This window comes from Panthera uncia, unplaced genomic scaffold (assembly GCF_023721935.1).
Source record: "Panthera uncia isolate 11264 unplaced genomic scaffold, Puncia_PCG_1.0 HiC_scaffold_1349, whole genome shotgun sequence".
In the NCBI taxonomy this organism is placed as follows: domain Eukaryota; kingdom Metazoa; phylum Chordata; class Mammalia; order Carnivora; family Felidae; genus Panthera; species Panthera uncia.
Genome location: NW_026057974.1, coordinates 89,694 through 113,648, shown reverse-complemented (window position 1 = coordinate 113,648; position 23,955 = coordinate 89,694). Strand labels below are relative to the sequence as shown.

The window sequence follows — 23,955 nt, the reverse complement described above, 5'->3', positions numbered from 1 at the left end:
TCTTGCTTCTATAGCCTCCTGTCTGGAGGGTGGTTGTTCTGTCCTCCAGTTCTGAGGTCAGAACTGTGCACAGGAGATAGAAGAGAATAGCATAGTCACTCTTGGAAAAGTGACTGGTAAAGAGAGCCTTGTTAACTGTTTCAGAGTCCAGCTGCCAGAGTATATCCTGGACTTTGGCTACATCATCCTTGGTGACATCCGAACACACATCATCAAGATCACCAACACCAGTCGCTTCCCAGTGTCCTTCCATGCAGAAAAGCGCATCCTTCATGACACGGGTAACCAGACTGGGGAGACCCTTTCTTCTTGCACTTTGTCATTTCTAACAGGGTGCCCACGTGTACTGATCTTCTGGAGTAGTGTTCATGCTTCTTCTGGGATCAGCTGAAAGAATTCTTGGGCCGTTAATTGATTCTTTGAATGGTCATGGGTATTAATTGATACTTTGACCCCAGAAGGGCTCTATCTACTGCAGCTCTTGTTTGCCATTTCTCTTTCCCACAAAGAAATTTTGTTGATCTGGGTCCAGGTTTCAGTACTGAGTTAGATCGTGTAAAGAATCTGCCTTACTGTGAAACGGAAACATTCGAAGTGAAATTTGACCCACAAGGGGCCAGTCTCTCAGTTGGAAACAAAGAGGTCGTTCTACCCATCAAGGTAAGATGCACTGCTGGGCCCAGCTGATCCTCCCCAGCTACGAGCTCTGCTTGCCAGTTACCCCTAGGATGAATCAATTGCTATTTGAGAGCCGTGATTCTTCCCCCAACCCCATGCCACGTGGTAACAGCAATTTTATGCCCATTCTAGGTGGTTGCAGGGCCAACAGTTCACATCTGTCTCCAAGCCAAGGTGACCATTCCTGCGATGACACTGTCTTGTGAAAAGGTGCAGTTTGCCACAATTCAGTGTGGACAGTGCCTCGTGGAGACTATTCAGTTTTCCAATCATCTCCAAGTCCCTTGCGAATGGTTTTTCCTGAGCCATAAGCCAGTTAGCAAGGTAAATGGGTTGTAACCCACTGGTCCCCTTTTTCCCATCTCCATTTAATCCAGATATGGAATTCTGGGCCTTCGCTTTCATTATTTCACTCTTCTTCCCAAGACGTGCAGTGACAACCATGGCTTCCTAAATACAATCCAGGCCCTTAGCCCAGCGTTCAAGGACTTACCAGGCCGTGCCGTCTGGTAGATGTGTCAGTCATCTTTGTAGTCCTGGTATCTACACCTTCCCTGACACCTGGAAGGGACTCAGTAAATGTAGGCTGGGTGAGTGGAGGATAGAATAAATTTGCTTTCCATAGAAGACGATCTAATTGTCTAATTATCTGTTAACCAGCTGGAGAAACACATGCCAAAGTACTTAAGACGGAAACTACGTGCTGAATTAAAGCCAAAGACACGAATCTTTGAGATCCAGCCCACTTCTGGGATCTTGGATCCTGATGAGAGGTCCAACGTGCAAGTGAAATTCATGCCTAAAGAAGAGGTAAGCTTTGAAGAAATGTGGTTTCATTCGGAGTCTCTGGGTCTCTTTGAGCTTTACTCAAAGGCCACACTTGATTAGGCAGGACTCTAGGGAATTTTTGAGTGACCTTTGCCTCGCTATTGTGATAAAGACATCAAGTGCTTGTTTCATGTTGGAGCTGTGTGGCCTGGTAGTTAAGAACACCAGTTCCAGAATCAGATCTGTCTAGCACATTGACTTTTATCAGCAGACCTGGGTTAGTGGCCTTCTGCTTCTGTACTGAGAGATTTCATGGCTTTGAGTAAATTCCTTAGCCTCTCTAAACCTCAATTTGCTTATAGATAGAATGGAAAATAACAATATCCCATGCAAAAATCCTTATTGCAATTTTAAAATCCAGTAAGCTCCAGAAACTGGGGAGGTGGAGGAGGGGGGGTATTTCATAAGTTTCAGGCCCAAACTCATTTGGTAGAAAAACCTAATCTGAACTGACAGGAGACTACTTAATCTTTATTTATTCCACTTAGTTTGCAGAGTCAAACATTGTAACTGTGGAAATACTAGTGTTTGATTATAGGGGACCTGATTCGGGCCCTGCTGAGGACATTATGTAACATGGGGTCTATGCACAGCATTTACCTTTTTAAAAATCTGAATTTGAAATCATCTGGCCCCTAGGGTTTCAACTAAGACATTATCAACCTGCAATAGTTACTTCCTAGGGTCATTTTGAAGATTATATGAATTAATGTGAATAAAATACACAGCATACTTCTCTCTATGTAGTGTCTCAATAACTATTTGCTGTTACCATCAGTAGCTGGGATACTTCCTGGTAGACATACCACCCGGGCCTCACAAACTTTTTTTGTGTGTGTGTGAATGCCATTAACACAAAGCTACTCCAAGCAAAGCACACAGCAAAAATAAAGTCCGGGGCACCAGGGTGGCTCAGTCGGTTAAGTGACTTCGGCTCAGGTCATGATCTCACAGTTCGTGAGTTTGAGCCAGTGTCAGGCTCTGTGCTGACAGCTCGGAGCCTGGAGCCTGTTTCAGATTCTGTGTCTCCGTCTCTCTCTGCCCCTCCCTTGCTCATTCTCTGTCTCTCAAAAATAAATAAACTTTAAAAAATTTAAAAAAAATAATAAAAATTAAAATAAAATAAAATAAAATAAAATAAAATAAAATAAAATAAAATCCTAGAGCCAGAGAGGGTCTCAAGAGATTACACTGTAAAGACTTGTGCTCAAAGCCTAAGGCATCAGGGAGATGTCTTTCTCTACTTTAGTCTTTTAAAAGAAAAAAACCCATGTGGGTTTTACAGAATATCTACAGTTAACTCCCATTTTCCTGGTAATGGAAATGCTTTGAAGAAATTTTTAAGAGTCTGTAGTGAGAAAGAAGAAAAGCAAATGACTTCATATCTGATTCTTTTTTAAAAAGCCCGTTTCTTGAATTATCAGAATCTCCCAACCCTTTCAACAGAAAAGAGAATTAATATGTTTGTCATTCTTAGAGAGTCTGAAGGGGTGTTACTGTCAGGGTTGTCAAGATTTTGGATAGTTTGTTAAATGAGAGACATATCAGTAAATAAATTTAAAAAAAAAAAAGAAAGGTTTGTTCAGGTGGTTCCATATATGTTGAGTTGGAATTGGTCAAAGTTAATAGAATATCTCCACCAATTTAGAGGGGAATTTGTTGGCTGTATACAATTAATTGGTTAGCTTTGTAATGCATACAATCCACATCTATGTTTCCTTCAGCATCAGCAGCACAAGAGAAATCACTGATGTTATAATATATGTGCAGAACACTATGTTAGGAAACAAGGAAATGAATGAAATGTTTATTTTTATGGAAATATTTCCATAAAAAGCAATTAAAATATAGAAGTTTGGGTCAGAAGGTGCTAAGCCCATAACTGTTAGTTAGTCAATAATTCATTCTCTTACTGTCTCCGTCAATTGATATTTTCTGGGTGTGTATATATGTCCATACGCATTCCATCCATCTGATTTTCTCCCTTGAGCTAAGATAGTTAAGAGCTCTTCAAATCATGAAGCCACTCATGGCCTCCAAACCCAAGCCATGAACCCACCTGTATCAGAATGACCTGGGCATCTGGTTAAAAATGCAGAATTCCCAGCCTTACCCTGCCCCTGTCAAGTTGGGATATTTAAGGTTGGGGCCTGTGATTCCACATTTTTAGTAGGTCCCCCAGTAAAAACCAGATTAGAATAGTTGATATCACTATTCACTGGTATTCAGATTGTAATTATATCTGATAAACTGAATGCCCCAGCTGATTACTCCTGACCCACTGCTTAACTGTATTTTCAAATAACTTCTGTATATTAATTCAGATGTTCCAAGAAACATACTTGGAGACAAGGATTCAAGTGCAAACAGATTATTTGGAAAGTGTAGGAAACACTGATGGAGAAGTAGAAGGTGATCAGGGAAAGGCAGGCAGCTAATAAGGCATGTGAATGAGCCAGCTACCTTGGAGACTGGATCATAATCCTACTGGGAAACTCTGTGGAAATAGACAAAATGCATATTTCAGAATTATCTCTTTCCAGGAGCAAGGGACCTGGGATATTTATGTGGTAGTTCCTGAGTCAATGTTTGAGAATTGCTCCTGGAAGGGATTAATCCCCAGCACTTCTGCTCCACCCTTCCCTGCCCATAGGCAGCAGGGCCCATGAAATGAGAGCCCAGGGGTGCAGACAGTGGCCCATCGGAACACACTAGAGGGTCTGAAGGATCTGAGTGCGGTATTCAGAGGGCCTTTTACGAGTGATGATGCACTTTGTACAGTGCCTAGCATGCTAGAAACCTAGTATTAATGCAGTAATATAAATTACTCTCATGTAATTTTACATGAAAAGTTTTCTCTCTTTTTTTTTTTTTCTTTTTTTTTTTTTTTTTTACATTTATTTACTTTTGAGAAACAGAGTGTGAGCAGGGGAGGGGCAGAGAGAGAAGGAGACACAGAATCCGAAGCAGGCTCCGGGCTCTGAGCAAGCTGTCAACACAGAGCCTGACACAGGGCTTGAACCCACGAACCATGACCTGAGCCAAAGTCAGACGCTTAACAGACTGAGCCACCCAGGTGCCCCAAAAGTTTTCTCTCAATTTTGTCCCCACAGTGGCTTTCAGGTTTACAGAGCATATAACACAAAAAGTTAAGATGCTTGTTTTGTTTTTTATGATTTCCAGAAATTCTACAGCCAAACCCTGGTTTTCCAGATTGCCCAGAGTCCTCAAAAGCTTACACTGCTGGTAGAGGGGCAGGGTCTTGAGCCACGGTTGGAATTTAGTCCCTCTTTTCTGGAGCTGGGGCCACTGCTGCCTTATGCACCTGGAGACGAGGCTGAGGTGGTGGTAAAGAATCCCTGCAACTTCCCCATTGAGTTTTACTCCTTAGAATTTGACCAACAGTATCTCCTAGAAGAGAAGGTGAGCAGAGGCCAAAACCAAATTTCCTTTTCCTATCCCTGCTGGGTCCTACCATGTACCTGTGCTCTTCCCTCTGCATGGACAACTAATTTCCTCCTAACCTTTGCCTCTTCTTCACTTTAAGCCCTTCCTTGTCAATTTAAAGTCCACTTTGTAGCCTTTCCTGACCCTTGCTCTGAGCAGAATTTATTACTTCTTTGTGATCTCATTACACATTTTAAACAACTAATTGAAAAACTAATGCGTGCTAAAACTTTAATAGTAAAGAATGTATGCCGCTGTCATATTTGAAGTGAGTTTCTTGTAGACAGCATGTAACTGAATCTTTAAAAACAAAAATACACTCTGGCAGTCTCCATCCTTAATTAGTGTATTTAGACCATTTACATTTAATATAATTATGTTAGGGCTTGAATCTGCCACTTTTTTTTTCTGTTTGTTCAGGGCTACATATTTTCCAATTGTTCCTCCATGTACTTGTTTTAAACTTTTTTCTCACAGCAAAATTGAGACGAAGTTACAGATATTTCCCATATGGCCCTTGCCCCACACACATACATACCTTCCTCCATTATCAACATCCCCTACTAGAGTGGTACATTTGTTACAATTGATGAACCTACATTGATACTTCATAATCACCCAAAATTCACAGTTTACATTGGGGGTCACTCTTGGTGTTGTACATTCCTTGGATTTGGACAAATGTATAATGACATGTATCCAGCATTATAGTATCATATAGAGTATTTTCACTGCCCTAAAAATCCTCTCTGCTCTGCCTATTCATCCCTCCCCACCCCCCACCTCCTGGCAACCACTGATCTTTTTACTATCTCCATAGTTTGGTCTTTTCCAGAGTGTCATATAGTTGCAATCATACAGTATACCTTTTCCGACTGGCTTCTTTAATTTAGTAATATGCACTTAAGTTCCCTCCATGGCTTGATAGCTCATTTCTTTTTAGTACTAAATAATATTCCGTTGTCTGGACATAACAGGTTATTTACCCATTCACCTACTGAGGGACATCTTGGTTGTTTCCATATCTGGGCAGTTATAAACAAAGCTGCCATAAACATCCACGTGCAGATTTTGTGTGGACATACATTTTTATCTCCTTTGGATAAGTACCAAGTAGCACAACTGCCAGACCGTATGGTAAGAGTACATTTAGTTTTATAAGAACTGCCAGACTGTCTTCCGAAGTGGTCATACCATTTTGCACTCCCACCAGCAATAAGTGAAAGTTCCTGTTGCTCCTCATTCTCATCAGCATTGGATGTTGTCAGTGTTTTGGACTTTGGCCATTCTAATAAGTCTGTAGTGGTATCTCATTTCAATTTGCATTTCCCTGATGACATACAACGTGGAGCATCTATTCATGTACTGATTTGCCATCTGTATATCTTCTTCAGTGAGGTGTCTGTTAAGGTCTTTGGCTCATTTTTTAATTGGGTGATTTGTTTTCTCATTGTTAAGTTTTAAGAGTTCTTTAAATATTTTGAATAACACAAGTTTATCAGATGCATCTTTTGCAAATATTTTCTCCCAGTCTGTAACTTGTCTTTTCACTCACTTGACATTGTCTTTTGCAGAGCAGAGGTTTTTAAATTTAAGGAAGTCCACCCTCTCAATTATTATTTTCATGGACCATGCCTTTGGTGTTGTATCTAAAATGTGATCACCACACCCTAGGTCACTCTTATATCACCTTCTAAGAGTTTTATAATTGTATGGTTTTCGTTTAGGCCTATGATCCATTTTAAGCTTTGTGGAAGATATTGGGTCTATCTAGATTTGGGTATTTTGTATGTGGGTGTCTGGGTCCAGCATTGTTAGTTGGAAAGTGTCTTTGTTCATTGTATTGCATTTGCTCCTTTGTCAAAGGTCAGTTGACTATATTTATTTGGGTCTACTTATGGGCTCTCTATTCTGTTCCACGTCATCTCTCCAGGTCCCTTTTTACTATCTCCATCCTGTTCTGCTACCTTGAGGCTGAGCTGTATGAACTGCTTAGTACCCCACTTTCTAGAAACTGCCTCTTAGTTCCCTACTGTGAGAAATTATGAAATGAGCCACTAATCTCTTTTTCTCTCTTCTCACCATCCTCTAATTTAAAATGATATTCTTGGGGCGCCTGGGTGGCTCAGTCGGTTAGGCGTCCGACTTCAGCTCAGGTCACGATCTCGCGATCTCGCGGTCCGTGAGTTCGAGCCCCATGTGGGGCTCTGGGCTGATGGCTCAGAGCCTGGAGCCTTCTTCCGATTCTGTGTCTCCCTCTCTCTCTGCTCCTCCCCCGTTCATGCTCTGTCTCTCTCTCTGTCTCAAAAATAAATAAACGTTAAAAAAAATTTTTAAAAAAAGATATTCTTTTAAATTAATGCCTGCTGGGTAATCATCTCATGTACACTCCCTCCATGTTTTGCTTTTTGTGGTGTATCTGTCATGTCAGAGCTTATAATATTATGATGTCAGAACCTAATTTCTATCACTTAGTTTTAGTTCTATATTTAAATACATTCAATGTTCAACACCAGTCCTTGTGATGAAGCTTCTTCAGTAACCACTCTATTGTCTGAAGCTCATTCTCTAGTGGATTCCTCAGGTAGGGATCATGGGAACACTATTCCCTGAGTACACATACGTTCATGACTATTTATCTGTGGCTTTTATGCTTGAAGGTAAGTTTGGTTGGATACCATATCCTTGGCTCACATTTTCTGCACTTGAATATCTTAAATGCATTGCTCCATTGTTTTCTCCTAAGGTTTTGCTGTTCATGAAGTCTGATGCTTTTTTGCTTATTAATTAGTTATCTATTGCTGCAAAACAAATTACCCCCAAGCTTAGCAACTTAAAACAATAAGTGTTTGTTATCTCATGTTGTCTGTGGGTCAGGAATTTGGGAATGGCTTAGCTAAGGTGGTTCTGCTTCCTCTGGACCCTCCCCCAACTCAGCCTTTAAATCTTCTGTCTTCTTTACATGTAATATTTATGCTCTACCCAATTTAGATTCTGCATCTCGAAGTTTTTCTCAGAAGGGGAATTTGTCTCTCTGGAAAGGAATCTTTTCATTAGGTATTCATGAAACGCTCAATGGCTCATGTTGGCACTGCATCCTCTGTTGTGGGCCAGGTTCAATGCAAAGCAGAGTCTGAGACTCCGAGATGTGTATGCAGATTTGGTAGGGAGCCGTCTCAGGAGCAACACCAGTGAAGAATAAGGCAAGCGGTGCCGGGCAGAGAGATGAGCTGTGATGAGATTACAGCAGAGACCTCAGCAGACCCCACAGGAAGCTCTACCGCTGGGCTGTCTCTTTAGAATTGCCCCAGTTGAAGCAAGTTGTCCAGGCCCTTGTATGTCTCCATCACCCAGTCTTTGGAATATTCCTTCCTTTCGCCCACTGACCTGCCATGCTGCCTCTCTCCTGAATCAAACTCCATGTATGAGTGGGTTTCTTCCAAGCTCTCTTCTCTACATCATGTGATTGGCCAGTTTGTCTGTCCCAACATCAGTCCCACGCTGTCTGTTACTCCGGCTTCAACAGTCTTAATATCTAGTAGGGCGATCCTCTCTTTTTCTTTTTCATTAATGTTTTAACTCTTCTTTTTCCCTTTTTTTACCATGTTTTATATTCAAGTATAATTAACATATAGGATTATTAGTTTCAGTTGTTTTAACTATTCTTAGCTCTTTGTTCATCCATATAAATTTTAGAATGAGCTTCTTAACAGTGGTTTTCACACAACCAAAAATAGTGATCCTGGAGAAAGGTTACTCAACAAAACAGATTTTTCACATAAATTAGGCCATACAGGAAGTGATCGCTCTCTAGAACCTTGTTGCACTGGTTTTATAAATATACATACACACTAGGGTTACCAGATTTTGTAGAAATAAAAACAAATTACGTAGTTAAGTTTGAATTTCAGATAAAAAACATATGACTTATTTTATGTGGGCATTTTTGTACTAAAAAATTATTCACTGTTTATCTAAAATTCAGATTAAACTGGGCATCCCGTATTTTATCTGATAACCCTAATACATAGTCCTTCCCTACCCCCATACCCCCAACACATACTCATGCACACACATGCTTAATACCATTTTATCTGTTTCTCCCTGAATCCTCTGTGAGACAACCACTTTCCTCCCTTGTATAACATTTCTAACTACAGTATTTTTCAAGAACGTGTAGCTCAAAGTGGATAATGGAGTTCTGTACTTTTGTCAAGGGAAAAAAGGAAAGAAAGAAAGAAAGAAAGAAAGAAAGAAAGAAAGAGAAAGAAAGAAAGGAAAACAGTATATGATATTTGTAAAATAAGAGGAAAATTCTCTTCCACATCTGAAATGCCTGGGCTCAAATGGGGCAAAAATCAAGATCTTGTATCCCCAGCTTCAGGGCCCGGCCTTACTTTCTAGACCTCTCCAAAGGCCCCTTGTACAGGAAGGAGCAGGGGTTTTACCTGGTGGGTAAGCAGACCCTCCGAGGACCGTCAGGAGAAAGCTTCTAGCACACCCAGCAGCAGTTCCTGTCGTCCTCTTGCAGATCTTGCGAATGCTGAAGGGCTACGATTCCTACAACACCCTGCTGCTGCCTCCCCGTGTTCCGGGGGAAAAGCTACCCCCAGAGGTTTATGAGTACTTTAAGGAGATGAAGCGGTCCAAAGAGGAACAGATGAAGGCGAAGTTTCTGGAGAGTCTGGCCCAGGAAAACGGTGAGAGCTCAGGGCCGAGAGCCCGGCTTCAGCCACCGCGCTGGCGCCCTGGAAGGGTCCCTGCTGGGAGGCTGGCCACTTACCGAGCAGCTGCCACATGCTGGGCACATGCTGGTGCCTCACATATTTCATCTGTAACGTCACAAAATGGGCCTGTTCTCCCCACAGTATGAATGCAGAGACAGGGATACGCTCTGCTCCCACTAGAGTCTAGTGGGGAGTTCAGGCTTAAAAACAGCTAATAGAGGGATAGAAGAACACTTAGGCTTTACACACTTAGCTGAGAGACTAAAGCACTGAGACACCAGGTCCACAGTGTGAAGGGGCAGAGTCAGGATTCAAGCCCAGATCTCTCTGACTCTGGCATCCACGACGGTAACCACTGTACTCCGTGGCTTCTGTGTGTGCTTGAATATGTCACACAGGGTACAACTTGGTGTCCTAAGAGAGGTCAGGAGTGGGGGTTCCCCCAAGGATGAGGTTGGCCCTCCACGGTCTTTAAGCCAAACCCCAATCATAAAACTGGACTGTGCTCTCATAATGTGCCCCTTTCTGGCCCAGCGCCCCTGTATTACCCCACCATCCATCCATGGGCTCCCTTTTGTGCACCTGAGCGTCAGGGGTCCTTGATGACCTGTAGCACCGTGCAGTTTGTCGTGATGCATGCTTCTCCTTCCTGTTTATCATGCCCTCATCTTGGAAATGTGCCCTCCCTGTTCTTCTGTGTAATAGTCATCACATGTGTAATTGTTTTCTTCATACCTGTCTCCCCCCCCAATAAGAAGCTCCCATAAAGGCAGTGAACATGCATTCCCCACTTGTAACCCCAAAGCATGGAACTGCACCTGATACGTCACGGTGCCCAATAACATGTGCTATAACAGTGAATGAATGAATGGAATGGAGTCCATTTTCTCCTGACCTTGGGCTCGTCTTGTCTCTCAAGGGAGCCAGTCAGAGAATACTAGTTTGTCCTAAAAGGAGAAGATGAGAGAAGAAGACCACCTTTGCCCTCAATCTCCTGGTCAGTGTCATTGAGCACTATTAGTTTACCAGAACTGCCATCGCAAAGACCACAGACTTGGTGGCTCAATCAACAGAAATTTATTTTCTCGTAGTTCAGGAGGCTCAAAGCCTAAGATCCAGGTGTCAGCTGGGTCATTGTCTGCAGAACCTCCTTCCTTGGCTTGTAGCTGCCTGTCTTCCCCTGGTGTTCACATGGTCTTCTGTCTGTGTCTGTCCTAGTCTCTTCTTAAAGAACACCAGTTATACTGGAGTGTGGGTGGAATAGGGCATCCATATAACCCCTTTTTAACTTTATTACATAGCCACTTTCTGAGGTACTGGGGAGTAGGATTTCAACCTAAGAATTTTAGGGTAACTAGTTAAGCCTATAACAAGCACCCACAGTGTTCCACGAACGGAGCTGAAGCACTGTAAACAGATCAGTGAAACAGGCCCTGTCTTTGAGAGCCCTCAACCAGGAAGGTGGTGGGAGGGGAGACACTGGAACTCAGAACCACTGGGACAGAACGCTGGGGGTGCTGCCATGTGTAAAGGGCATCACAAAATCAGAGAAGGACCCTGTTGCTCTCGTCCCCGTCCTTACACAGTACAGTTGTGGGTTCGTTTTTTCATTTGGCCCATTGGAAGTTGGCCGAGAACAGGGACCCACGGGTTCAGAGGGAGCCAGGAAGGTGCATACTCGGCTTTTCCCCAGGGCTTCCCTGAGCCTGTGCTCCCTCTGCTCACGTGCAGACCATCCTCCCTGCTTCCCGCACCACGGCCAGGGAAGCCAGTCACTGGAGACCTCCGACCTCTCTGCCTCAGATCCAACCTCTAAACAAAGACAGTGTCAACCCCGTCAACAGGCCCGGTAAAGGGGGTCATTTTGTACAGTCACAGCCCAACACCCCCACTGAGATTGTGAGGAGGGTTCTAGGCAGACAAATTGGTAGGTGTACTTGGCAATGGCATAGACAAATGTTCATGACAGATTTAGGGGGAAAACAGGCTACAAATTGGTATATACAACATGATCCCAAGTTCAGCTTTGAAAAATTTAAAATTAAGGATCTGAGAGGCCACAGCTCTGCGGGCCTGGTATCATAAAGTGCAGCTGCAACTCCTCGGTCACTGTTTCTTGTTCTATCTACATCTCTTTTGCAGATGAGTTGTATAATTCTTGCTCTTCTGAATTTTCTAAATTTTCTGGAGAAAATATATAATTTTAGTCTTTTTAATGTTAAGATGTAGAAACACTCTGGGCAGAGAAATTTTTTTTTAAAGTTTATTTATTTTGAGAGAGAGAGAGAGAGAGAGAGAGAGAGAGAGAGAGAACCAACGGGAGAGGGGCCGAGAGAGAGGGAGACACAGAGGATCTGAAGCAGGCTCTGTGCTGACAGCAGAGAGCCCAGCACAGGACTGGAACGCATGAACCACGAGGTCATGACCTGAACCTAAGTCAGATGCTTAAGTGACTGAGCCACCCAGGTGCCCCTGGGCAGAGAACCTTCTTAACAGCCAACTGACTGCAGATCTTGTTCCTTGGCTTTGGCTAGTCCAGGGTGATGGTAACCAGGTCAGTGATTCTCCACTTTGTCTCTTTCTTTTTCCATACCTGTCTCCCTTGTCCCCCTCCCAACACTTCCCCCATGTTTTTGTTCTTTGTTTCTCGGGCAGAAGAGGAAGATATGCCCTCATCAGAACAAGGCACCTCTGGCAGTACAAAGAGGACCTCACTGAGCCAAGGGATCTCTGTCACGTCCAACCCTGAAGAACGGCACATTCCCACAGTCGAGTCCAAGACCTACCCGGATGAAGAGGAGGATGAGGAAAGCCTGGAAAAAATAATGTTTCAAAGTAACCAAACATTTAAATGTTTTGTACTGGTTCTCTCTAAGAGAAGTGGGAAGACTGTCCAGTGCCTTTTTACTTTTCTCCCTAAAATGCACCCTTGAGCCTTTTAGCACTACCGTGTATTAATTCTGTAGTAGGAATATGCCATCACTTAGTCAGCCATTCCCCTTAATGTTGCACATTCAGCTAGTTTCCAGTATTATTTTTTCAGCAGGAGATATTCCCCCAGAAATAGAATTAAGAGTCAATAAGGGTATCTGTATTTTCACTTCCAGTAGCTGTCGACAAATTATCAGCTATAAAGGGCACTTCCCATCCACTGCAGGGGGGAGTGGGAACTGTGACAACATGTGCAGCAGATAATTTGCCACTGTGCCACAGCAGTGTTCAAGAAGAAAAAGTGGTTCTCCTTTCCATCAGACTGTATGAATTCTGGGCGTGCCCATGGGCATGCACTTGTACACGTATATTTTTAATTTGCAGCTGACAAGATACAGAGTGTTGACAGCCACTCGACGGAAGAGGTTGGAGAAGTAGAGAACAACCCAGTGAGCAAGGCGATCGCGCGCCACCTGGGCATTGATATTTCTGCAGAAGGCCGCATGGCCAAGAACAGGAAGGGCATCGCCATTATCATCCACGGGACACCCTTGTCAGGTATGCCGCAGCTCCCAAGGGTTGTCACTTTAAGGGTTATGGTGAAGTTCGCACATGTAATTTTCGAGATAACAAAAGACTCTTTTTTTTTTTTTTTGATTTGTATACCATGGGACTATCCCCAAACTATTAAATTGCCAATCTCAGAGAAACAGTGTTAGAGAAAGAGCAGGGACACCTTATTTTTAATTAATATATCTCTGAGTTGTTTGAGCTTATATTCTTCCAATAATTTTAAAATAATATTAGGGAAAAATCCAAGACATTAAATTCTTTAGAAAGAGGAGGGGGAAAATAAAAATAAATGATAAAACAGGAGAGGGGGAAATAAGCACAAGCTCCTTGAGCTAGAAATATTACTTCTATAAGCTTACCTTAAGAATCTGTTTAGTGATGTGGACAAAGATTAACTGCATGAACATTCACTACAGCGCTGCTCAGCATCGTAAAAATTTGGGAGCAATTGAAGCAGTCAGTATAGAAGACTGGTTAATTAAGCTTTAGTGCATCCACATAGTAAGTTATTTGGCCTCTATAAACAGTGTTTTGTACACCCCATAGCAGCATTACTCACAATAGCCAAGAGGTAGAAACAGCCCAACTGTCCACTGACAGATAAACGGAAAAACAAAATACGGTACAATGGGATATTATTCAGCCTCAAAAAAGAAGGAAACTCTGACTCATGCTACAGTATAGTTGAACACTGAAGATATTATACTAAGTGAAATCATCACGAAAGGATAATTGCTGTATGATTCTACTTATATGAAGTGCTTGCAGTGGTCGAATTCATAGAAACAGAAAGAAGAGTGGTAGTTTCCAGGGACTGGGAAGGAGAAGAATGGGAGCTTGTTGTTTAATGGGTACAGAGTTTCCATTTGAGAAGATGAAAAAGTGCTGGAGGCCTATGGTGGTGATGATCACACAATAGTATGAATGTACTTAATGCAACTTAAAATATGGTTAAAATGGTAAGTTATGTACGGCTATCACCACAATTTCTTTAAGTGCCATAGAAATGTACTAAATGAATAGAAAGACGTTCATGGTACATCATTTTAAGTAAGAAAAATGTCATACTCAGGATTTGTAATCTGGATTAATTTCCTATTGGTACCATAACAAATAACTACACATTTAGTAAGTTGAAACAATGCAAATTTACTTTCCTTCTGAAGGTCAGAAGTCTAAAATGTGTCAAAAGAGCTGCATTCCTTCTGGAGGCTTCTAGGAGAGGACCCATTTCCTTTCCCTTTGTAGCTTCTAGAAATGTTGCCTGCATTCCTTGGCTTGTGGCCCCTTCTTCCATCCTCAAAACCAGTATCATAGTATCTTCCAGTCTCTCTTCCTTTTCATCATAATCACCTGTTCTGACTCTGACCCTCTTGCTTTTCTCCTATAAGGGCCCTTGGGATTATGTTGGGCCCACCCAGATAATCCAGGATAATTTCCCATATGAGGATCCTTAACTTAATCAAAGGTGCTAACCCCCTTTACCGCATAAGGTAACATATTCACAGGTTTCAGACATTTGGATGTGGATGTCTTTGGCTGGGGTGGGGGGGCATTGTTCAGCCTACCACATAACCCATTTCTTTAAAAGAAATATAAGTAAGGTAGTTATATATACATACTTAGCAGCCATATGCTAACTGTAATATCTCTGGGTGAGCAAATTATGGATCTTCTTTTTCCTTCCCTCCTGTTTGTTCTTTGAATTTTCTGCTTTCTTTTTAACAAGGAGATATTTTGAAATGAGAAAAGAAAGATCAACACAAGTTATTCTTTAAACCAAAAAAGTCTTCCCATTAGAATCAGAGACAGTAGAGCTACACGACTTTTAAAGGTCATCTGATAGAATTACCATCTAGACTGAGGAGAAAATCCAGAGAGCAAACGTGTTGCCATCACACGGTGCACAACACATGGGTGGCAGAATGAGGACAAGAATCCGTGGTCCTGACTTGTGGTTCCGGCCTCCTTTCTCTTTTCTGCTGCCATCTGTGGCCGCACAAGAGACATAGAGGCAAAGCGCTTGGAGAGATTACTCTACAGGGGCCTCCATTCTAGAAACTTCTTCTGTCTAGAGACACTAAGCAACTGAGAGCCAGGAAATTCAACCTCCTGACCTTTTTTTCAGGGAAATCAGCCACCGCAGTCAGCATGGCCAGGTACTACAATGCAGCCTGCTTGAACATCGACTCCATCGTGCTTGAAGCGATCTCTGATGGCAGCAACATCCCGGGGATCCGGGCCCGTGAGCTCTGTATCAGAGCTGCCATAGAGCAGTCCATGAAGGAAGGAGAAGAGTCTGGTAAGAGCCTTTTCCCCTGACTTTCTGTGGTCAAGTGGCCGGCAGCCTGCTGCTAATACCCATCTTCTCTGTGTCCCCCGTTGAGCTTTTCTCCCCCAGCCTGGTTGAAAGCTGACTTACAACATACTGCCAACTTATAGCCCAGGGAAGAGTTGTCTTCACTGAGTATCTGTGGCTCTCCCCGCTGCCCAGACAGGCACCCATTTGGTGCTATGGGGAACAGGACCATGAATAAGAGGCAGCCCACACTTTTGGGGGTGACTTGTGGAAGGGGAACAGACATGGACTTGTTCAGAGCAGAGGGAAATAATGTAACAGAAATACTGACTTCTGTGAAAGGGCAACTTTGGGATGGCTGGGGTCCAACCAGCTTGATCTGGGGAAGTTTTCATGCAAATGAGCTTTAAAGGACAGGCAAAGAAGAAGTCAAGTACATTCCTGCCCAAGAAAGCAAGGAAGCTGACAGTAAATTAGAGGTGGGAAGGCAGGCTCAGGCCCATCTTGGTTGACCTTGATGCCGAGATTAGGAATTCGGGTTTTATTTTGAAGGAACAGAGGAGTCGGGTGGTTATCACCCTCTGGGAGAAATGGTCAGAAAGCCACACTAGGAAAGCAGCTCTTGTAATGTCTTGTAAAGGAAGCACTGGAGATGCCGACAGTGAACAGGTTTGGGCCAGCTGACCCCCTAGCACCTGCATGGCAGGAAATTGAAAGATGGGGAGGCATTCCAGATGGTCACCTAGAATTTCCAGTCATGGAAACCAGGAAGAGAGTGATGTCATTTACCAAGATAGGAAATGTGGGAAAAGGAGAAAGTTTGTTGGAGAAGAAAATTAATTAAGGTTTTAAACACCATAGTAGTGAGGCCTGGTGTGGCCTGCCTACCAGAGGTAGAGAATTCTGGCTCCATCAGGTTGTCTGTGGACCGACAGGGCAGGAGATGGCTGCTCAATTGGTAAAATACATTGAAGTAGAGTGATTGCTCTGAGAGGAACCATTTTTAATAAATATTCATTCATAACAGCATAACATCATTTCTGATAGTGCACCATGCTTGCTGGTTGACTGATAAAAGTGGCTGGGGCTTTTAGGCATGCCCCTTCCATACCTCTGCATAGAATGCTTAGGGAAATAGAAGATTCTTTGCTGAAAAGGTCAGAAAAGTAGCTTTTGAGTAGTGAAAGAGAGGAAAAATAATTTTCTCTCTATCCTGAGTTCTTGGCGGAGACTGCTATAATAAAAGATTAACAAAGAAAAAAAATAAGTTTATTAACATGTGTCCTTCTTGTGTACATGGAAGATACTCAGGAGGAAATGAGGTGACTTAGAATTCTGAATTAAATACCATCTTCACAGGGAGAGAAGAGGAGGGAGGTAGTCCTCTTAGGGGAGAGCAAATGAGTCTTAGGGAAGATGAATGGACCCACAGAACAATGGATGAGGGTACGGTAGTTAATGACAAGCATGTCTCCTCTCCTGTGATGAGTCAGTCCACTCTGCTGGATGGAACTCCCAGGGTGGGGATTTGTGACAGTTGAGTTCCCTTTGGACACTTGTCTTTAGACAGATAAGAGAAGGTCAGAGAAGTCTTCTCCCCACATTTGCTGTTTTTCAAGTGCCCACAGTTCAAAAGCAAGCAGCGTATTTTGAGGTGACATATCCTGAACTCTAATAGTCATATTTTGGGATGGCATAATCAGCTACCGTCAGTGGGAACCCCAAGCTACATCATAATTCTGGTTCTCTTAGATTTTGTTTCCTTTTCTGTCAATTAAACTACATTTCACAGAGGTCTTTGGAGCTGTGTTGGTGTCCCATAAGAAACTGTGGATTTGGTCTTCCTACCTGAGGAGGTCATGTCAAGCTAAAGACATAACGGGGGGAGTCTTCCTCAAGAAAGTAAGAGGTGCACCTGCTGGAAGAAAGAAAATCAGCCCAGAAAGTTCCAGAAAGAGGAGAGGGATGGAAAGAGCAGGACAGGACATTGGGGAACACTTATATTTTAAGAGGAGTGTAGGTAGAGGAGAAGCCAGGGAGGCCGAGAAGGCAGAGTGAGTGTCAGAGGGGTGGGCAGTCAGGAGAGCAGGATGCAGAGAAGTCAAGGAAACAAAGCTGCAGGCGGGAGGGGCAAGAAGGGTTTGCACACCTCTCCAGTGCCCTGGTTGGGTCTGGGCACCTTGGCCTTGTCTGTCTCATAGGCCTTATCACTGGTTCATATACCATTTACTTGACTTCCTTATGCTACTGTCTCCCTACCCCACCAGAATGTTAGCTGGGAGCAGGGATGTGTGTTCGTTCTCTTCACTGATGCATTCCCAGCCCCTGGGTTGGTACCTGGCACAGAGTAGACACAGAGTAAATACTTCCAAAAATGTGTCAAATCAATGAATGAATGTAGTCATAGATTGCTGGAAGTACAGATAGAATGAGCCCTGAGAGAGGGCCACTGTGGGTCACAGTTCAGAGGTCACTGGGCGCTTTGGAGAAAGCCCTTTCAATGGAGGGGTTAAACCCAAACCTACACTTGCTGTTCACTGCGGGGTCCACAGGCTGTCCTGAAGCAGAAGTGGTAAATCTAACCCTGTGTGTCCCTGTCCCATGCAGTACCCACCAGCCACCTGAAACATGGGTGTCCAAATTGAAATGTGCTGCTTGGGGGTGGTGGTTCAGGCAGGGGGTAGGGGGTGGCACATGGGAGTTGAAGATGTAGTAGGAGAAAAAGACTGTAAAATAACAAGGTAGAAATGTGTTGATATGATCACATTTGGGGTAGATTGGGTTAAACATACCATGGAAATCGATTTGTACTTTTCTAATGTGGCTACTAGAAAATCTAAATTGGATACACATTATACGTCTATTGGACAGATGTGGCCCACACTACTGTTTTAGAAGCTGGGCAGTGAGGAAAAAAGGAGGTGAAATGATGATGTCTTGAAAGAAGTGAGAGATGAAATGAAAACCCTTATTAGTATTATATCAGGAAGAGCTGGCTTTGTAAGATATGGCTGGATGACGCCGCTGGCAGGGGAGGTTGACAGACATGGGGACAGCACAGAAGAGACCCTACAGCCGTCAGTGGAGGCGGGAGCGGCCGTGGAGGCATAGGACTCATGGCGAAGTGAGTGGGCACAGGTGGCAAGAGGCTGGAGCCATCACAATCAGGTGGAGCCTGGAGGCACCGGGGGTAACGGGACCTGGATGAACGAGGGACGAACCAACAGAATGTTGGTACAGCTGTTCCACTGGTGGCCTCAATGCCCTTTGACCCCTGCCACCCCCAGGTGCAGTATGGTGTCCTTGTACCTATAACCAGCTCTCAGGGGAGGGACAGAGGGACAAAAGATAGTGACAGCTCTCAAGGGAGTTCTGAGGGCTTATTTGCTGAAATGGCCAACAAGGAATAAGGAGTCTTAGCAATTCTTCCTGAGCTGGAAAACGTGGAGGCTGCCTAGCGCACAACCGCATTGCCCCATCTGAGGTGTCAGCTTTCCAAGGCAGGGCTACAGTGGACCAGCAGTTTCAGAAATGCTTGCCCTCGGGGCTGGAAGAGGAAGTGGGGCAGACTAACATGGGACCCACTGGGCAGATGGGCAGCGAAGAGCCCTGGACTCCAGTCCAGCCTCTCCACTCGCCTGTCCTCATCCAGCCTCGGCGTGTGTAGCCTCTTCTTCCAGCCCCTCCCAGCCAGCTGCAGATGGAGACGGCTGTGTGCTCCTCAAGAGAATCACACCAACCCCGCTAGGAGTTGTGCCATCCCCACTATTATTTCCTGATCATCCTGAGGTGACTTTTAATATAAACCCACTCTCTCTGTGTAGCCCAGGAGGCTGCTTCAGGCCAAACTGCTGTGGGACAGACACATCTGAGCAGTGAGACCCTGGGCAAGTTTACCTCAGAATCTACCCTGTCCCCTGAAATGAAATCGGCGAAGACCATGCGTGGGAGCATGATTATTGCCAAAAGCAAGGCGGAGAGCCATGGCTCTGGGTCTCAGAAGCAGCACCACCAGCATGCGTCCGAAACGCCACAGGTACAAACCAGGGCTCCCCAGAAGAGGGGTGGGATCCCTCCTCCTGCCCTTTCTCCTCAGAACCCCTCAGCTATGTCAGCATCATGCCATTGCTGTGGGGGCCCTCACCAGGTTCATGGTGCAGGTCCTGCAAGGAGAGGTCATCTGGCAGGCGTTCAGCAAGTGACTTTAATGTTATAGGCACTGGGTTGAATGCTAACAAAATAAAGATAAAGCAAAATCGCTGCACTTAAGCTGCCCTAAGAGTCTGATGAAGGAGATAACCACACATTCAAATATTTGCAATAAAATGAGATTGGTGACAAAAGAGCTTTGTAAAAGGAATTGGCTTGAACCGCATGAAATTGCCAACATTCAACCATTGGAACAGCAGTTTCATATGGCTCAGTCTAATACTAAAGGAATGCTAAGGATGAAACCGTTCATATGAATTGTGGGAGGGCTGCACAGGAGTCATGGAAGGTCATAAAGTAGTCAGGAAGTTTGCGCCTCAGCCAAGGGACTTTGCGAACAATCTTGGCAGAATAGCAGGTGCTGTGGCCAGACAGTGGATGGCACCGTGGAGAGGTAGGTGATGAGTTGTCGGGGGGAAAGTGGAGTCAAGTGAGTGTAGGCTTCCAAGATGTTTCAAGGAACAAGAAAAGAGACTAGTTGTTAGAGGAGCAAATTTAGGGTTAAGAGAGTTGTTTCTCTGAAAGGAGGTGGAGGCACAAGCAGGTCTATAAGGAGAAGAGCTCCTGGAGGAGTGTAAGGTGACAATCCACCCAAGAGGGAATGAGATTCCTGGAGGAGACAGGGAGGAAAGGACTAAGCACAGTCAAAAGGGACGGGGGCCAGCTCCTTCTGGAGTCAGTAAAGGTGAAAACAGATACAGCTGCGTGTGGGGAAGGCGAGTGGAGAGCGGAGGTCGGAGAAGGTCTTTGCTGAGTGGCTCTAAGACGTGTGCAGGATGCAAAGTCTTTGCAGGAAGCATTGAGGAGGTTAGTGTTGCACAGCATGCTTGAGGAGAGTGGCGAAGCACTGATGTGTCCACCGGGAGGAATAGAACCAGAAATGGGTGGTGGACAAAAGAAAAGACAGTTTAGAATGCTGATTCTCCAGCCAAGACAGGAAGGCATAACTTCGCTGTTTCAAGATTTCCCTAAGCAGTCATTCAGAGGTAGAGAGAGAAGTCATCATTGCAAGGGCACGAGTGTGCTCAGAACAAGGGGCAAGGGAGTTGAGAGTAGTATATGGGAAGTGCAGTATATGGAGAGAAGGAATTAAGAGGAGGGCAGCAGAATGAAACAGGATTCGAGGAAGAGTCTGTGGGTCTTGTTACCATCCAAGAGTGCAGTAGGGAGAGTGGGAGAGGTGGGCGCTTCAGAGGAGGCTGTTGAAGAAAACAGAGTGGAGGTGAAGGCCCTTGCAGGAGAGGCCCCACATGTTGGATGGCGCAGGTGGATGGAATGGAAGCCAAGGTCTCCTCACGAGAGGAGGTATGCAGGTTGGATGGGACACTCTGGGGGGCTGAATTTGTGCCAAATAATGCCTCTCATCTTCGTTTCAGTCCCTCCTTCTTCTAACATCTTGAAAATTGGAACCGTCGACTCAGTTTCTTTTGCAGCATCATTTAACCCTCTTTCTCAAGACCAAATATGGTATTCATGGATGAACTAAAACTCATATTTGTATTAAACAGGGTGTCATGGGGAATCATTTTCTTTGATTGGGTTCCATCCATCTGGACAGTGAAGCAAGGCTTTTTAGAATATATCAAAGGCAGCAGAAAACACTAAATCTGATCCCAATCCCCTTGCAATAAATAGGGAACTCAGAGCCTGTTCAAGATCACCCCTGCCCACATGGCTGCTCACACTGCTCCAGTGTGACAGGACTAATGCTTTGGACAACAGTCACTGTGTTGGCATGCTCCACCCACAAATGGCTTTTCAGTTTTCTAAAGCTCTCCTAAAGCATGAACTCTCCAATGACTTAAAGTTTATTTATGTTGCAAGTGGAAAGCAATGTATAATATGTCACATAATAAAGATATGACTGTAATATAAGGTCATTTGTTTATACATCACTGTGTTCTGGGAGAGCACTCACTGGAAATTCTTATCTTTTGAATGACATTTAATACAACACTCTCATTTCTCAGTCCCATGCCCACCTCAGCTCCTCACTGCCATGGTCATGTTCAAGAACTTGTTCATCGTTACCCATAAATTCCAAGACCTCTAGACCACACATCCTACATCCTGACTACCATCTTCTAACCTTGCATATGACTTCTGTGAGAAGTAACTGGTCCCATCCAAAACTCCAGTCCACATCTTCACTGCCTACCACCCCCTTCACTCCCCATCTTACTCGGTTTGTTATCTGTGTCTGTCACTTTAGGCATTCCCTTGCCCCCTTGCCCTTCATCATACTCTCCAAGCAAAACTTCAGCTGATTCTCCACCTCCTCCATGCAGAGCGGCTGAACACAGCTGGAGACAATCTTCATCTCTCCTGAGTGGTCTTTATTTAAAAATTAAGGGGCGCCTGGGTGGCGCAGTCGGTTAAGCGTCCGACTTCAGCCAGGTCACGATCTCGCGGTCCGTGAGTTCGAGCCCCGCGTCAGGCTCTGGGCTGATGGCTCGGAGCCTGGAGCCTGTTTCCGATTCTGTGTCTCCCTCTCTCTCTGCCCCTCCCCCGTTCATGCTCTGTCTCTCTCTGTCCCAAAAATAAATAAAAAATGTTAAAAAAAAAAAAATTAAGACCACAAATCTCAAGCGGACCTTTGGTCTGCCCTAGTAAATTTGCCATCCATCTCTTCAAGATAACTATTTTATTGTGGTCGTCACTCTCCAAACCCCTAAGACCGTTTCCTCTTCCTCATTCCCAGCTGATGATCTCTCTTCTGACCCATGGAGGGAGCAGCAACAATGAGAAGACCATCACCATATTCTCCCACCACCAGACCAACGAGCCAGGCTGCACCCTCCCTGCCACGGAGTCACTGCCCCTGCTCTCATCCTAGGCCCTGCACATGTGCAGGCCCTTCTCACTCAAGAGCCGAATTCCTGCAGTCATCCCCTTTCCCTCCCATTTGTTTTTTGCCCTATAGATCCTTCTCATCAGCATCTATGCATGCTTTATTACCTCCCATCTTTAAAAACACTGTCCCGACATCACAGATCCCCCTCCAGCTCTTACCTCGTCCCTCAACTCCTCTTCAGGGCTGTTCCCCCCAAGAATGGTTGCATGCCTCCGTCCTCATCCTCAACCCCCATTCTCTCTTTCACCTATTCCAGTGAGGCCTTTGTCCTTACCACCCCACGGATCACTCTTCTCAAGGTCGCTGGCATTCATCTTGCCCGATCCAGTGGCCTGTGTTCTGTCATCCACCTCACATGACCTCATAGCAGCTGATAAGTCCTCTTCCTGGACGTGCTTCTGGCCAGCACACCACCACGCTCTTCTCCTTCCCCTTTGCCTCATTTGGGACTCCCCCTACTCCTGCACCTTTCCACATCCTCCAGATCCATAGGCTTTTGGAATAGGCTAGGACTGAGTCATCTGCTCTTTTCTTTTCGTTATCTACCTTTTCTCTATAGGTGATCTCATCCAGTTTATTAAGTACTTAAATATTTTCAGGATGCGTGTGCCCCTCACATTTCTGTCTCCAACCCCAATTTCTTGCCCAGCTGAGGTTCACGCACACAAACTCACATTCATTATCTCTGTTGAATGGCTTAAACACATCTCAAAATGTATGTGTCTGAAAAGTGACTCTTGCCCCTCACCCAAAACAGAACAAGGCAAAAAATTGTTCTTCCTTCAGTTTTTTTTCTTTCTTAATTAATGACTTTGCCATTTTCCCATATGCTCAGACTAAAACCCAAGGGATCATTCTTGGTGCCCCTCTTTCTTTCACATCCTATCCCAAGTCCTAGTGGGATGGAATGTTAGAGAAAGTATCAGCCATTTCTCACCACTTCCACCATGGCATCCTTCATCTCCTGCCTTGACCATGGAGATGTCTAACTAGTCTTCCTGCCTCCGCTCTTTTCACCTCATGCAGCAGGCACAGTGGCCTTTCAGAAATAAAACTCAGATCATTCTCTGCCTAAAACATGCCAACCACTTCCCATAACACTTGGAATAAAATCCAAATTCCTTACTGGGGTCTGCAAGCCCTGACTACGCCTTAGACTTGAATTAAGCCCAACCCTCTTCCCCATTGCTCACTCAGTACAGTTACACTGGGCTCCCACGTGCTCCCCAGAGCCCATCAAGCACACTCGTGTGCAAGGAGCTTGCTGTTCCCTCACAGAAAGACTCTTCTCTCATGATCTTGTCTCATTCTTTCATATTGTTGTCCAACCCTGTCACCGTTCTCTATGTCCTTACCTCATTCTTTTCTCCCTAGCACTTGTCACTATCTCAGACTATGTGACTGATTTG

The 23,955-nt window shown here is 44.5% G+C and overlaps 1 protein-coding gene across 1 annotated transcript in view; it reads left to right on the top strand.

Moving 5' to 3' along the window:
- The first annotated feature begins 773 nt into the window (after nt 1-773).
- Nucleotides 774-23,955, top strand: part of LOC125916950 (hydrocephalus-inducing protein homolog) — a 107,241-nt gene continuing 84,059 nt past the window's right edge. Inside the window, exons 1-9 of the mRNA XM_049623196.1 lie at nt 774-783; nt 821-1,002; nt 1,339-1,488; nt 4,690-4,929; nt 9,485-9,653; nt 12,336-12,515; nt 12,996-13,169; nt 15,313-15,486; nt 19,308-19,519. Of these exons, the coding sequence (XP_049479153.1) occupies nt 774-783; nt 821-1,002; nt 1,339-1,488; nt 4,690-4,929; nt 9,485-9,653; nt 12,336-12,515; nt 12,996-13,169; nt 15,313-15,486; nt 19,308-19,519 (1,491 nt within the window). The remainder of the gene's footprint in view (nt 784-820; nt 1,003-1,338; nt 1,489-4,689; nt 4,930-9,484; nt 9,654-12,335; nt 12,516-12,995; nt 13,170-15,312; nt 15,487-19,307; nt 19,520-23,955) is intronic.